General features: G+C 41.2%; 1 protein-coding gene across 10 annotated transcripts in view; it reads right to left on the bottom strand.

The window, feature by feature from the left end:
• The window catches only part of DENND1A (DENN domain containing 1A), a 202798-nt gene extending 189522 nt beyond the window's left edge, over nucleotides 1-13276 (bottom strand). For all 10 annotated transcript variants that reach the window (XR_010989502.1, XM_068155776.1, XM_068155777.1 and 7 more), the window contains exons 1-2: nucleotides 13128-13276; nucleotides 6373-6443 (exon numbers count right to left, since the gene is read on the bottom strand). Coding sequence is in view for 9 of the 10 variants with exons in the window: in XM_068155776.1 (XP_068011877.1) it covers nucleotides 6373-6443; nucleotides 13128-13144 (88 nt within the window). In the remaining variant the exon portion in view is untranslated. The remainder of the gene's footprint in view (nucleotides 1-6372; nucleotides 6444-13127) is intronic.
• Nucleotides 13277-13867: the final 591 nt, after the last annotated feature.

Genomic DNA, 13867 nt, shown 5'->3' with positions numbered 1-13867 from the left:
TGAAAATCTTTCAGCTTGTTTGGACTTAGAAGAAAAGGGATCAAATGGAAACAAAGAAACAAAGCAGCAACTTAGGAGCATTGCAAGTCACAAATACTATCTAGCTACTTGGATTTGATTACTCTTGCAATCCTGCTTCAGGAACTTGGATGTAGCACCATAATACCGTGAAGACAGGATAGGATAACTTGTGATACCTGAATCACTGCACCTGTTCCACTGAAAGCCACTATTTAATGGAGAGAGACCTGAATTTTGCACTTCCTTTGTTATTCCTAAGTCTTCAGCATGTTATCTGTTCCTCAGAACAAAACTAGCAGACTTCAACCAACAAAATGTCTTCACCTTAAAACAACAACAAAACAAACAAAAGGTTGCCAAGAGGTGCATGGGGAAGGTTTACAAACTTCTGAATGAGTAAGTCTTAAATTAATCCTGTTCTAGTAACTGCTTATGTTCAAGAAAAGACTTCATCTTTATGGGAGATACCATTCTACTACACAGAACTACAACGTGACAAAATGCTAATGAGAAGGAGTAGCAGTATGTCTATTTTGCAGAGACAGAAACCTGCTAGTTCTCTCTACCTGTGAAATTTTTAACACGGAAACCATAGTGACAACTGTAGAATAATTTCAGGACCCAAGCACATCATGACTTCTCCCAGTAGAGTTAAGGGCTTAGATTAGTTTAAGTTATAACGTTTGTGATCTACTGGGAAGGGGGGGAGAGGGAGGGAAAGAGCTATTACAACACAAGGCTAGAACATGAAAAGTAAAGAAGGAAGTACTTAAACTACTCACAAGCCTCTAGTAGGAACAAGATTAGTAGTACATGCTACTCTCAGAGCCAATTCAAATGCAAATTTCATCCTTTCTCTCAAACAATGATAAACTACCTCAGAGTTAATAGTTTCCTTCTAAGATTCATCTCCCCTTTCAACTTAGTGGTATGTTTTGGAGAAAAGAAAGCAGCACATGGTGAGTCTTAAAGCAAGACCTTTTAAATTCTGTCATAAAAGTAGTACAAACTACATTTCCTTTACTAATCCAGTGAGCATTTGTTAAACTCTAACACTTACACTTTGTCCACGCTATCACATTTAAGCTTCCAACTTAGCATAGGGTTTTTTTTTTTTAAAAAAAAAAAGGGAAAAGAAAAAGGAAAGAAATCCTTTAGCTGTACTAAACCATTTTTTCCTTGAACACACAGCAAGAATTTATGCTATACTCACAAAAAGATGAAAGATGAGGTCCTTGGAGAGAAAGGCCTTTTGGCACACTACATGGTAAAGCTACAGATTTGACATACTTTTATAATGTCTGCTTTGGCGAGAACACAAAAACCCCACACAAAAGCATGCTACATCCTCCCAGACAGGGGTTTAGGGGGGTGTCTTACTCCTGTGAGCATTTACTTTCAAATGTTCACACTTTAGAGACTATTTTGATCGGTTACTTTAGACTAACAAATTCTCTTTTTCTGCATGAACAGTTTGACAGACTATAATTCCCTTCATAACCCCATCTAACAAGAGGATCTTTGGCTGAGGTCCAGAGAGATCCTTAAATTTGTTACATCACCTTTCTGATGATCTGCAGCAGTTTTAAGATTATAAAATGCTCTGAAAGTTAAAAGAAAGATTTCTTGAGTAGTTAGCATGCTGTCCTTTTGTTTAGATAGGTATTTAAACTAAAATTGCTGGTAGATTCTTTCCACTTCTGCATCTCAATATAACAAAGCTATCTTTTAGATGAGGCTTAAAAAAACCAAAAAAAAACCCCACACCAACCAAACAACTCAGTTCCAGTGCACTTTACTCTATTTGAAGCATACAATATGTCAATAGCATAGAACTGTCTAGAAGTGCTTAAGCTAAGTCCCCAAATAAGACCTATGAATACAACAAAAACACAAAGACAGCTTTTAGATAAAACTGAATACCAGAAATACGCAATTCACCAACACTGAGCACAGATGATCATTAGTTCTAAGCAATCTAAAAGGGAAAGGACAAAGACCATGGCACAGCTGATCCAGGGATCATTTCCTTTCTTGGTTCGTGCGTTTCATTGTGATTTGGCAGAGTTCTTTTTCAGCTTCTTTGGTTTCAAAGTTTTGTCTTCATATCTCATGAACAGTATGAAACAGTTTGGAGGGTACCTTAAAGATCATCTAGTTCCAACTCCTCTGGCATGGGCAGGGACTCCTTCCACTAAACCATGTTGCTTAAAGCCTCATCCAAACCTGGCCTTGAACAGGGGGCATCCATGACCTCCCTGGGCAACCTGTTCCAGTGTCTCACCACCCTTGCTATAAAAATTTATTTCCTAATACCCAGTGTAAATCTTCCCTCCTCAAACTTAAAGCCATTACCTCTCATCCTATCGCTACAGGCCCTGGTAAAAAGTCCCTTCCTGGCTTTCTTGTAGGCCCCCTTCAGGTACTGGAATGTCACTATAAGGTCTCCCCAGAGCCAAGCTGAACAGCTCAAACTCTCTCACAGTCTGTGCCCACAGGGCAGGTGCTTCAGCCCCCTTACCTTCGTGGCCTTCCTCTGGGCCCACTCCAGTACTTCCCTGTTCCTCTTATGCTGAGGCCACCGGAACTGGATACAATACTCCAGGTAGGGTCTCACAAGAGCAGAGTATAGGGGCAAAATCACTTTCCTCACATGGCTCATCACACTTCTTTTGAAGCAGCCCAGCACACAGGTGCCTTCTGGGCTACCAGCAATCATTGCCAGTTCATGTTGATTTTTTCATCAACTGATACCCCCATGTCCTTCTCCTCAAGACTGCTCTTGAGCCACTCCTCACGCAGCCTATGCCTGTGCTTGCAATTGCCCTGACCCAGGCGCAGGACCTTGCACTTGGTCTTACTGAACTTCATGAGGCTGGCTTGGACCCACCTCTCAGGCTGTCCAAGCCCTTCTGGATGGCATCCCTTCCTTCCAGCATGTCAGTTGGATCACACAGCTTAGTGTCTTAAGACATTCATGAAGCTTATGCTTCTACAAATCAAATCTTAGAATCATAGATTAGTTCAGGGTGGCAGGGACCTCAGGTAGTGTCTGGTCCAATCTCCTGCTCAAAGACAGGACAAGTGTGAGGTCAAACTAGGTTGTTCAGGCTGTTATCCAGATGGGTCTTAAAAACTTCCAAGGACAGCGACTGCACCTCTCTGAGTGACCTGGTCCAATACACAACCATCCTCACAATGAACACATTCCCATATTCAGATAGAACATCTCTTGCTTCAGTCTATCCCCCTGCCATGTACCACAGAAGAGCCTGGAAATCTCATCTTGATGAGCTCCTCATAGGTATGAAAATCTTCACCTCTCCCCACAGTGCAAGTACTCTAGCTTGCTCACCGTCATCCTGGTGGTCCTCCATTGAACTTGTTACAGTTTATTGCTGCATTTCTAGAGCCCAGAACATATTTCATTCTTCTGAAGTCAGCCGTGTTGATTACTAAGAGGAAGCCTTCTACATCAAGCATTAGAGGAGGCTGCCCAGGGAAGTGGGCAGCCTGGAGGGATTTAAAAGATTTGTAGATGTGGTGTTGAGGGACATGGAGTAGTGGCAGACTTGGCAGTGTTTGGTTTACACTTGTTCTTTTCCAAACTAAACATTTCTGTAATTCTGTATGATAGTCAATGTTGCTGCCTTCTGCTGCCTTGCTGCTCTCATTCATTTCAGAAGTTATTAACAAAATAAATATTAAATGCATTAATTGCAATTCCTAGCAATTACATGAGCAAGAAATCTACTTGAATTGCTAGCTGCCTGTCAGAAAGAAATAACACAAGTCAGTCTCTCTCCTTGCAGCAAGACACAAGTGAACTAGGAAATACATTAAAACCTTTAGTTGACATTTAGTTGATATTTGATTTTAGTTAATATTTAACAGTCATATAAAAACATCCTTTGCTGCTGTTTCACTTTCATTCTTCCCATTCTTCCTCATTCCACTGTGGGAGAAAGGGAGCAAGTAGTTGGGTGGAGCTTAGTTGCCAGCTGTTTTTAAACCACAACAGCTACACAAACTTATGAAGCTGGAGGTGGGGAGATTCAGGCTGGATGTGAGGAGGTTCTTCACCATGAGAGTGGTGAAACCCTGGAATGGGTTGTCCAGGGAGGTGGTCAAGGCCCCGTCCCTGGAGGTGTTTAAGACCAGACTGGACGAGGCTCTGGCCAGCCTGATCTAGGGTGGGGTGTCCCTGCCCATGGCAGGAGGGTTGGAACTACATGATCCTTGTGGTCCCTTCCAACCCTGACTGATACTATGATATTTTACCATGACACAAGCCACACAACCTCCCAACACTAGGATTCATACAGCTTTGGAGCAATTAATTCGCCCCAAGACTACTTCAGAAGACCAATACAGAATTAAGAGCATTGTAAGTGATCAAGAGTGCTATTACACTAGACAGCTTCAAAAACCTGTGTCTTGGTTAATTTTGCAATCCATTACATGGAAATAAATAGGTTCTCTTAAATGCCTGATAATTTGCTCCTTATACACCTTCTAAACACACATTTTTAACAATAACTGCTGCATGCCTTGCAACACACATTCCATAACTGCAGAAAATAGTCCCAATCTTCTGGCATAGTAGAGGAGTAGTAGAGGAGTAGGAAAGACTATGTGGAGGTCTCTAGGTCAATATTTCTAGACTGGTGATCTGCCTGAGATACAGGATGGCTGTTGAAGAACCAAACAACAACTTTCATTTAGAGCAGGAGAAAGTATTTGGGGATATGCATATCTACTACTTCTGAGAATGAAAGGCACCTCTTAAACACAAAAAAAATACTGGGGAAAAAAAAACTTTAAAAAGATACTTCAGGAAGAATAACTTGGGAATATATGAGTTGCAAAAAATTATCAGAACCATTTTTACTCACTAAAACCTATTTCTGAGGATTTTGCACCTACAAGTGCATACAACAAACCTAAAAACACAACTAAATGAAACTCCCACTGAATCAGTTGGTTTATAGAACAAAATGCATACTAAATTCTCCAATTAAAAACCTGTAAAGTAGTTTCCATGCTTTTTAACCCACCTTCCCACAGCAGGGAATTAATCCCTTCAGGGAGATGCAAACAAACTTCAAAGAGAAGATTATACCCAGACACTAGTACTGTACAATGTAATGTTTATGGTCAAATTTGTTCAGATTTTCTGGCAGTAGAATCCAGGTCAGATGTGCAGAAACAAAGACTAGTTATTAAAAGGGCTCCTGCAGTTTCATCAAATAGTCATGATGGCATATAGCAGTAGGACAAGCCAAAACGGTATTCCAACTACAACTCCTATGGAGGCTTTGGCAGCAAAGGAAAGAGTTGCAGCTATTTGACTTTTGCTGATTGTAACAAACCTCCCCCCACCCCTGAAACACCCTCCCCCCCAAAAAAAACCCCAAAAACAAACAAAAAAACCCATACCCACAAAAACCCCAACCAAACAAAAAAAAACCACACCCAGATATAAAAGGAGGTATAAGGCTTTCCAGTCAATAAGATATAAACCCCCTCTCTGTTGGTTCATTATACCATATTGAAAATACACAGGATTATTTCATAAAAGAAATACTACTTCAGTATAGGTTGATTAATCATAATTATTTAATTTTGATATCCCTCCTTTTCAAAACAGTCTAGAGACTGAGTTCATGCATCTTGAAATACATTCTGGGGTTATGAATTTCACCCTTTGCTTTTCCTGATTATTTGAAAAACTGCAATCAAAAATTCACAAATACTTACATGTTGGTTTCAATATTTATGGGACTTCTCTAGCATAAACATAGGAATATTTGTCCAAAATAACATTATAGAAAAATACTTTTATAATTATGGTTCAATAACAATGTTTGTTAAGCCACTGAACTAAATCCTAAGTTTCATTCCTTCCTTATTTCTAGATAAAAATCCCATGCTCAAAGGAAGAAGTCTGGGAGCAGGTAAAAATACTTTTTCAGACAAGTAAAAAGAGAAAGTAAAAATAAATTCCACATGGTAAGTTTTAGAGTACTTTCTGGTTTAAAACTACCCACTCATTATATAAACAGTAAATACAAATCTGAAAATGTATTTACCTTTCTAAACTAATAAAGTGACAGTTTCTATTTTAAAAGACAAGGCAAAACAAGGAAATGAGAAAATTGATCAGTCGGAGATGAAGGCCAGAGTTTCTCATTATTAATCCCAACTGTAAAAAGTTACACAGAAGCAATGTTTAAGGTATCTTTAAAAGCTAGGAGAGCATAATATTAAATACACTTCATTATCTCACAATATATGGCTCTTAAGAACACGTTAACCAATAAACAGGTAGAATTATGGTGCAAACAGTACCTTTCCCAACGCAACTGATGCCCGAATAGGCTACCTCTGCATACACTTCAAAGGTAGTTTCCGGATTTTGTCTGAAAGAAAAAAGCAGTATTTAGCACATTGTGAATTTTTTTTCTAGCTTGCTTCAATTACTCAGTCAAAAAAGGTCCACAAAATGCAGATACAACCTGATAAACTAAGTTTGTTTCATAGTCTGTGATGATTTCACATCCAATCTTTCTGCCTTACTGGTAGGTAACAAGATACAACTGAAGCTCAGATGAGTCACTGTGAACAGGGTGTCTAACAAACTTCCACAGAGAAAAAAGAAAAACCTTTAAGTCACTTCGATTATTGCAACTACTCTGCTTTTCCAGATATCAAAATGTCACAGGCCTATCATTCAGAATTTTGCTGGAAAAGTAAACCCATGCCTTTCATATCACTTTCCAGAATGCTACTCAGAGAAACAACAGTCATTACAGTTCTTGGTCATAATTCCAATTTTGATTCCATGTGCAACTTGCAATAGCAAATCTTTTTATTTCACTTTTATGTTCAAATGAGAAAGTAAATCACCTGCGTGCTAAATACTGAAGGTCTTTTCAGGGGGGTAAAAATAATCCTGAATACTCTTTTCTCTTCACCAAACTGAAGAGTAATGCTGTCGAATGTGGGACAAACAACCCAGATTTGTGTTTTCTTTACTGTGACCCTTGAGTTCAATTTCATTATACCTATTTACTCAAGACAAAAGGGGAAAAAAGCAAGCTGTAGTCAAAAGGATGTAAAGTTATTTTATGCACACATTTCCTCTCTTCAATAAATGTTTCACCTCACAAGACTTCTGAGTCAAATGCAGAAAGCTGACAGATGTGCAAAATAGGGAGATAGGTGTGAAAGGTAAAAATTATATCAGATTCAACTACAAAAAGTAAACACTGGAGGAAAGAAACTTACTCAGCTTCAGAGCTGTAAATACACCAGAAATAAAAAGTTAATGATATAAGACTTGGTGGGGGGGCAGGGGTAAAGGTGCAGATTTTCAGTTCATAGCAATGTAACTCCATAAATGAAGCATGTCATGGCAGCAGGTGATTCTATAAGGGAGTATATTTGAGTTAGATTCTTTGGTCTAACAATTTCAGCTACTCCAAAGTTTGAGATTTAAGAGAATCACACATTAGACTGCAATTGTTTAGTTACCAAAATAAGGATTTCATAAGTCTGAGCATGTGACACTTTATTCTTAGATTTTCTGGTTAAAACCGAGAATCCAAACTGCATAATTACTGCTCTAAATTTATGTCTGCTTGTGTAGTGATATTAACTCCTGTGCGTTAATGTAAACTATTTAAAGTTAGAAAATTGTTGAGGTATAATTAACTTGTGAACTTTGTTAGCTGCCTTACAGTTAAAGATAAAAGTAATTATAAAAAACATACACACACACACAAATTCCCACCTGAATAATGATTTTTAAAACTGAAGCTCATCTCACCCAGCACCTCAAATTAAACATATAAACATGTCAAGGAGTTCAGCCTACTCTTCAGAGAATTTCTATTATCTTTTAATCCTAGTTTAACACCAAAAGGAATCAAACAAAACATTTCTAACCATGCCACAGGCCTACTTAGTGTAACTCAAGTGACTTTAAGCCAAAAGCCCACGCCTATTTAAATCAACAGAAAAGCTACCATTGGCTTCAGTAACATAGGATCACACTCTACAGTTTCACAGAGCACCTCACAGGAGCAACAATATGGTTCACAATTCAATTAATGTTAATTTAATTTGCTACCAGTTCCCAACTGATTCACTTTATGCAGCCATTTTTCTGAAAAAGACACTCACAAGTTAGGAGAAAACTAAAACCAACAAATCAACTATTAGTTTGCAGTATAAAACAAATCTGCATAATTTTCTCTGTGCTACTTAAAGCTGCTACACATAGTCTGCTTCAAATATTCCGATTCTTAGCTACACTCCTACAATCATGGTACAGGATGAGGATGAAATTATGTCCATGTTAATGCCACAAACATATTGCTGTGCAGCCTTACCTTACTCTTCTTGTTTATGTCTTTATTTTTAGCACCTTGTTGCCTTAATTAAAAATTTATAGGTTTTATAATATTTTTACAGCTAATGGATAAAATAACAAACACCTTTTTAATATTATGTTAGAGTCTGTGTTCAAGTTCTTTAGTGAAAACACCGTATAACACAGCTGACAAAAGCACATACTATACACCAAAACTTTCAGACAAAAAGACATCACATTTTGTATTCCATGACAAACGTCCACTTATTTCTAGGAACAGTGAAATTAAAGTAGCTATGCCAAGCCAGAAACTCTGTATTAAAGGCTGCATTCAACAAGCTAACACCTCAGTATGAGAATGAAGTCATTGTTGAATTCTGAATATTTAATAACTTCTCTGTGGAATTAAGGAAACAACTCACTGTAAGAACTTCATACTGTTTGCAATTATAGCACAAACATGCATCATAATATGTATATTTTGCAGTCCATTTTTATGATTAAACTACCCTGCAGATATCTAATGCCACCTGTGCATTGTCATAAAATCCCAACCCACTGAAATCATCCACAGCATTAGAACCCTAAACACACACACAGTTTTCTTTCCTCACAATAATCACTTAAAATCCAATGGTCACTTACCAAGTGAACATATACAAGCAATCAAAGAATACATAGCACATGCATGTACAAAAATACATAGCAACTCTTCTTTGTAAACAGAAATTTAGTAAGGAGCACTATGAGAACAGACTGCTTCTGTGATAAATGCTAGTTGTATGAATTACTCAAATCTCTCTGATGTAGAAATAGCTTTGGTAATCAAAGTAATCCATAACAAATTCAATTTTACATTGAAGTAACATAACACTTCAAATAACATATTTATGTACTTTTTACAATCAAAATTATTAGTTTTCACCAAACTGCAAGAGATTTGTACACAATAGAATTAAAGTCTTTTGCACAAGCTGCATGTAGTACAGAACTCCATACCTTACATATATAAAGCCTATTTCAATTCTGACAGAGGCATTATTTTCTAAGCATAAGAAAAAGTAATCATTCTAGTATCATTCTACTTAAAAACAGAGGTATAAGAGAGGAGTCTGACACTGCTGATAATTGTCTTGTAACCAGACACAGTTGCTCAACTCTTGCAGAAAAAAAATTTACTAGCAGAAATCAGAAACCGCACCTCAAAACTTGATTAATTTGCATATATTTCAGTATTTCTGCCTGGTATTCTCCATGCAGATAATATTACATTTCAGTATACAGAAAACTTGTTATGTTAAATATCTGAAAGTACTCCTAGATTAATATGAGGGATCTCTTCTGCCACCACTAAACTACAACCACCTTTGGAAAGGAATACGCCAAGTTTTTTACAGTGCAATGGAATTTTGTTGAACAGATTTTGTATTATCAACACATTATTAAGAAAAAAGAATTCTCTTTTCTAAAGTCTTGAGTATTCCAGAATACCCAGAAGAGATGGTAGTCAGGTTAACTCGATACTATTAACTATTATTCTATACTATGAACTGAAATAGACTCTTATGTCCCATTGCCTTGCCGTCACAGAGTGCCTTGTACATGCTGTAGGACAAGCTCCAACAAAATGCTGAACCCAGCAGTGTAACCCAATACCCAATTAACTTTTTTTTTCTTCTTTTGCTTGCAGCTATACACAAGTCAAAAGCTTACAGGATTGCTGGCAACTTCTTGATTTCTTTCACTTCAGTCTGATACAGCTACTGATAATTTTCTCTAATCAGTCTTTCACTGAGATGACTCATTTCTATACATCCATCAAAAATACAACTGACACATATGTCCAGGTTTCATGCAGAGTGCATCACAGTGTGTGCAACTGATCATGTGCCAAGGAATTTAACATCCCTCATAATTATCAATCTATGGCAAGAAGCAAGAAATCTGACTAATGGATTTTTGCTAGGGCTCCAACACACATTGACACCACCACTAAAGGAGGCACACCTCACTATACCAAATTATAAAACAGTGTTCACATTCACGGTCCCACCTACCCCAATAAGGGAGCTACCTGGCAATCCAGCTCAAAAGAGCAGACCAGGAAAACCGATTACTTAGGTTAGCTCCCTCGTTATATATTTCAAGATTATTTTGAAGTATTGCACTTAGTCTACTTGGGACCAGTGTTCTGTCCAAAGTGGAAAAAAATTAACTCCTTGATTGTCACTCAAGGCAAAGTTGCTTCACTGCACAATGGACAAAATGCTTTCTCACAAGGTTCAAGAGGAATGAAAAGTAATGCTCACATAGGGTTATAACCTGTGTTTTCCTGGTGACACAGAAAGACACAGGCTCTGTCTGCAATCTTGAAAGACTTTGCACTGAAAGACTTTGCACAGTAAATCCCAAAGTCCACCACCTGTAGTAAATACTTCCTAACTGCTACTCAAATGAGGCTTCCAGTTGAAGTGTGTTATCTGAGTGATTACATTCATGTTCCACAAAGTGTATGTAAAGCCAAAGACAGCAAATACAGCTTGTGGATTCAGTACATCCACAAAAGCAGACACAGTTTAAGTGAGTGCCAGCCTTTTAACAGATTTAAGAATAAGGTTATCATAAGAAGTCACAGAATTGTTAGGGGTAGGAAGGGACCTTGAAAGATTATCTAGTCTGATCCCCCTGCCAGAGCAGGATCACCTACAGTAGGTCACATAGGAAGGCATCCAGGCAGGTTTTGAACGTCTTCAGAGAAGGAAACTTCACAACCTCTCTGGGCAGCCAGTTCAGGTGCTCTGTCACCTTCACACTGAAAGTTTTTCCTTATGTTCACATGGAACCTCCTCTGCTCCATCTTATACCCTTTGCCCCTTGTCCTGTCATTGGACATCCCTGAGAAGAGCCTGGCTCTGTCCTCCACACTTTTATAAACATAAATGAGGTCACCCCTCAGCTCTCTTCTCTACGCTAAAGAAATCCAGCTCCCTCAGCCTTTCCTCACACGGGAGACGTTCTGCTCCCTTTGGCACTGTACTCTTTCAGGCAGCTCCTTGAGGTCCTTCTTGAACTGAGAGGGCCAGAACTGGACACAATATTCTACATGCGGCCTCACCAGGGCAGCGTAGAAGGGAATGAGAACCTCTCTCGGCCTATTAACCACATCTCTTCTAATCCACCCGAGGATGCCATTGGCCTTCTTGGCCACAAAGGCACATTGCTGGCTCATGGTCATCCCTCTGCCCACCAGGACCCTCAGGTCCCCTTCCCCAAGGCTGCTCTCCAAAGTCATTTCAGATCACAATACTGACCCAAGCAATGATGGCCACTGCAAGATCTGAAAGTACAAGTTACAGCTATATCCTCCTCTGCTGTCAAAATAGTAACAACTTTAGATTCTACCAGTATCTGAATGTAAGACAAATGTAACTACTTTCTCACACTTTGACTTTTTTTGTAGCAACAGTTGAGAACCCATATACCAAAGGAGTGCAAAAATTATCCTCACTCACAACATCTCCGGAAGAAGGAATGTTGCTTTCAGGCACCAACCAACCACCTCAGTACTATCACTACATGCACTCATCATCTGCTTACATTTTCCTAACACTTGCCTGGATAGATACACAGTTATATCCAGCCTATGGGCTTGGGAACAGGAAGATGTGTCATCAAGGACCACAAACTGCATTTCCTCCAGCCTCGTATTCAAGTTAAACAGGTGAGAAGGTAAAGCCCTATGTAATTTTGAAGACAGCGTGTTCAAGAAGGAAAAGCAATTGCTCAACAGCACCTACTGAAACTGCTGAATGAAATACAATCTAACAGGATCTCTCCACTATATCATCCCTTTCCCGCAGAGAGATGTCAGCACTCTCTGCTTGGTGATAGCTTTATTACACATCTACCTGTCTCAGAGGAACAGAATTTGCCTGGAACAGCATACAAATGAACTGAAATCTTTAATGTGACAATCCCAAAAATACCAACAGGGCTTATCAATAAACTCGCCCACACTTCTGTGAAAATTTTAAAAACACTGAGGGCATGGAGTTCCAAACCCAACACACTGATCACTTGCATCCCTCCTCTCCTTCCCCTAAATTCCATTGCTAATGCACTTTTAAGATACCTGAACTAGACTATCTTTCCTCTAGCACACTCCAACCCAGGCAAGGAAGCTTTGAACTCTCTCGACCCCACCACACCCCAAAACAGACGTCACCACTGCTGGCAGTGAGGACTTTCCCACTCCAGCAGCCCCAGCACTCCTTCAGGCCTGCACTGATAAAATTTAAACTGCCCTCACAGCCTGGCCCTGTGCCCACCACACGGAGAACTGCACACAGGGAGAAAGAATACTACAGAGCATGGCTGGGTCTGAGGGCAGGAAACAACATTCCCTTTCTCAGGGCAGAGGGGACGGCAAAGCCCCCCGCCCCAGGGTCCTGCCGCTGAGTTGGGGTTTGACGGCACGGGGCCCGCCGCCCTGTCGCCTCCCCCTCCCCGGCCCGTGAGCTGGCCTGAGGGGGTGGGAAGCACTCTTCCCCATTCTTCCTCCCAGTCTTTCCCGCCCTACCCCGAGGCCTGTAGGCTCGGCCGGGCTCTCGCCCGCGCGGCCGCACACGGAGCTGGAGGGAGGGCGGGGAAGTCCCCTTCTCGCTCTCCAGAGCCCTCCCGCTTTCCTGAGGGCCTGCGAGCGGGGCTGGAGAGCTCCGGGGGCACTCACTTGATCCTGGATCCCATGGTCTCTGGGGGGCCGCATAGGCCCTGGCCAGAGAGAGAGAGAAAGGGGGCAGGGGGCCAGAGCTCGGTGGGCTGCACTCTCTCCGCCGCTCGCCCCCTCACTCCATCTCAGCCGGCGCCGCCGTCGCCCCAGCCGAGTCACGGCGTGTAGAGGAGGCTGCCGGGAGCTGTAGTGCGCCAGGGCCGCACGGGCGGCGGGGCGGGCGGAGCCAGCGGCAGGCACGCACAGAAGGGGCCGCCGCGCGCCCCGCGCTCTTGGCAACGCGCGCAGCGCGCGAGCCCGACCCTTCTTGCCGCCGCTCCCCTCAGGGCGCCTCAGCCACCTCGCGCCCTCGGCGGCAAAAAAAAACACCCCAAGCAAACAAGAGCGTCAGGAAGGCGGCTGAGAGGGGTACTCGTTTCCACTACCCAGTCCCTGCCTGTCGCTGTGCCTTGGATTCTGTCAGGGACTGAACCGTCAGGCACCCCCTGAACAAGGGGCAAATGCGCCACAAGTATGGTTAGAGTCTGTAACAATCCACTGGGGACTGGTGTCCAGACCAGATGAGGACCAGAGCTGTCCACCCTGGAAAGCCCTGTAGAGAGGGGAACCATCCCCATACGGATGGTGCCCGGCATGGCAAGAAATCGACTGGAGGCCCAGCCAGAAATAAGTGCCCGACGGCTAGGGACTACAGGAGTCAAAAGGTAAAAAAGGCAGAGAGGGGCTGTGAGCTGGTACTC

The sequence above is a fragment of the Melanerpes formicivorus genome, unplaced genomic scaffold, assembly GCF_026170545.1.
Source record: "Melanerpes formicivorus ecotype bairdi unplaced genomic scaffold, bMelFor1.0.p_v2 SCAF_33, whole genome shotgun sequence".
NCBI lineage: Eukaryota > Metazoa > Chordata > Aves > Piciformes > Picidae > Melanerpes > Melanerpes formicivorus.
The sequence above is the reverse complement of the archived record's forward strand: the minus strand, read 5'-3'. Positions and strand labels throughout refer to the sequence as shown.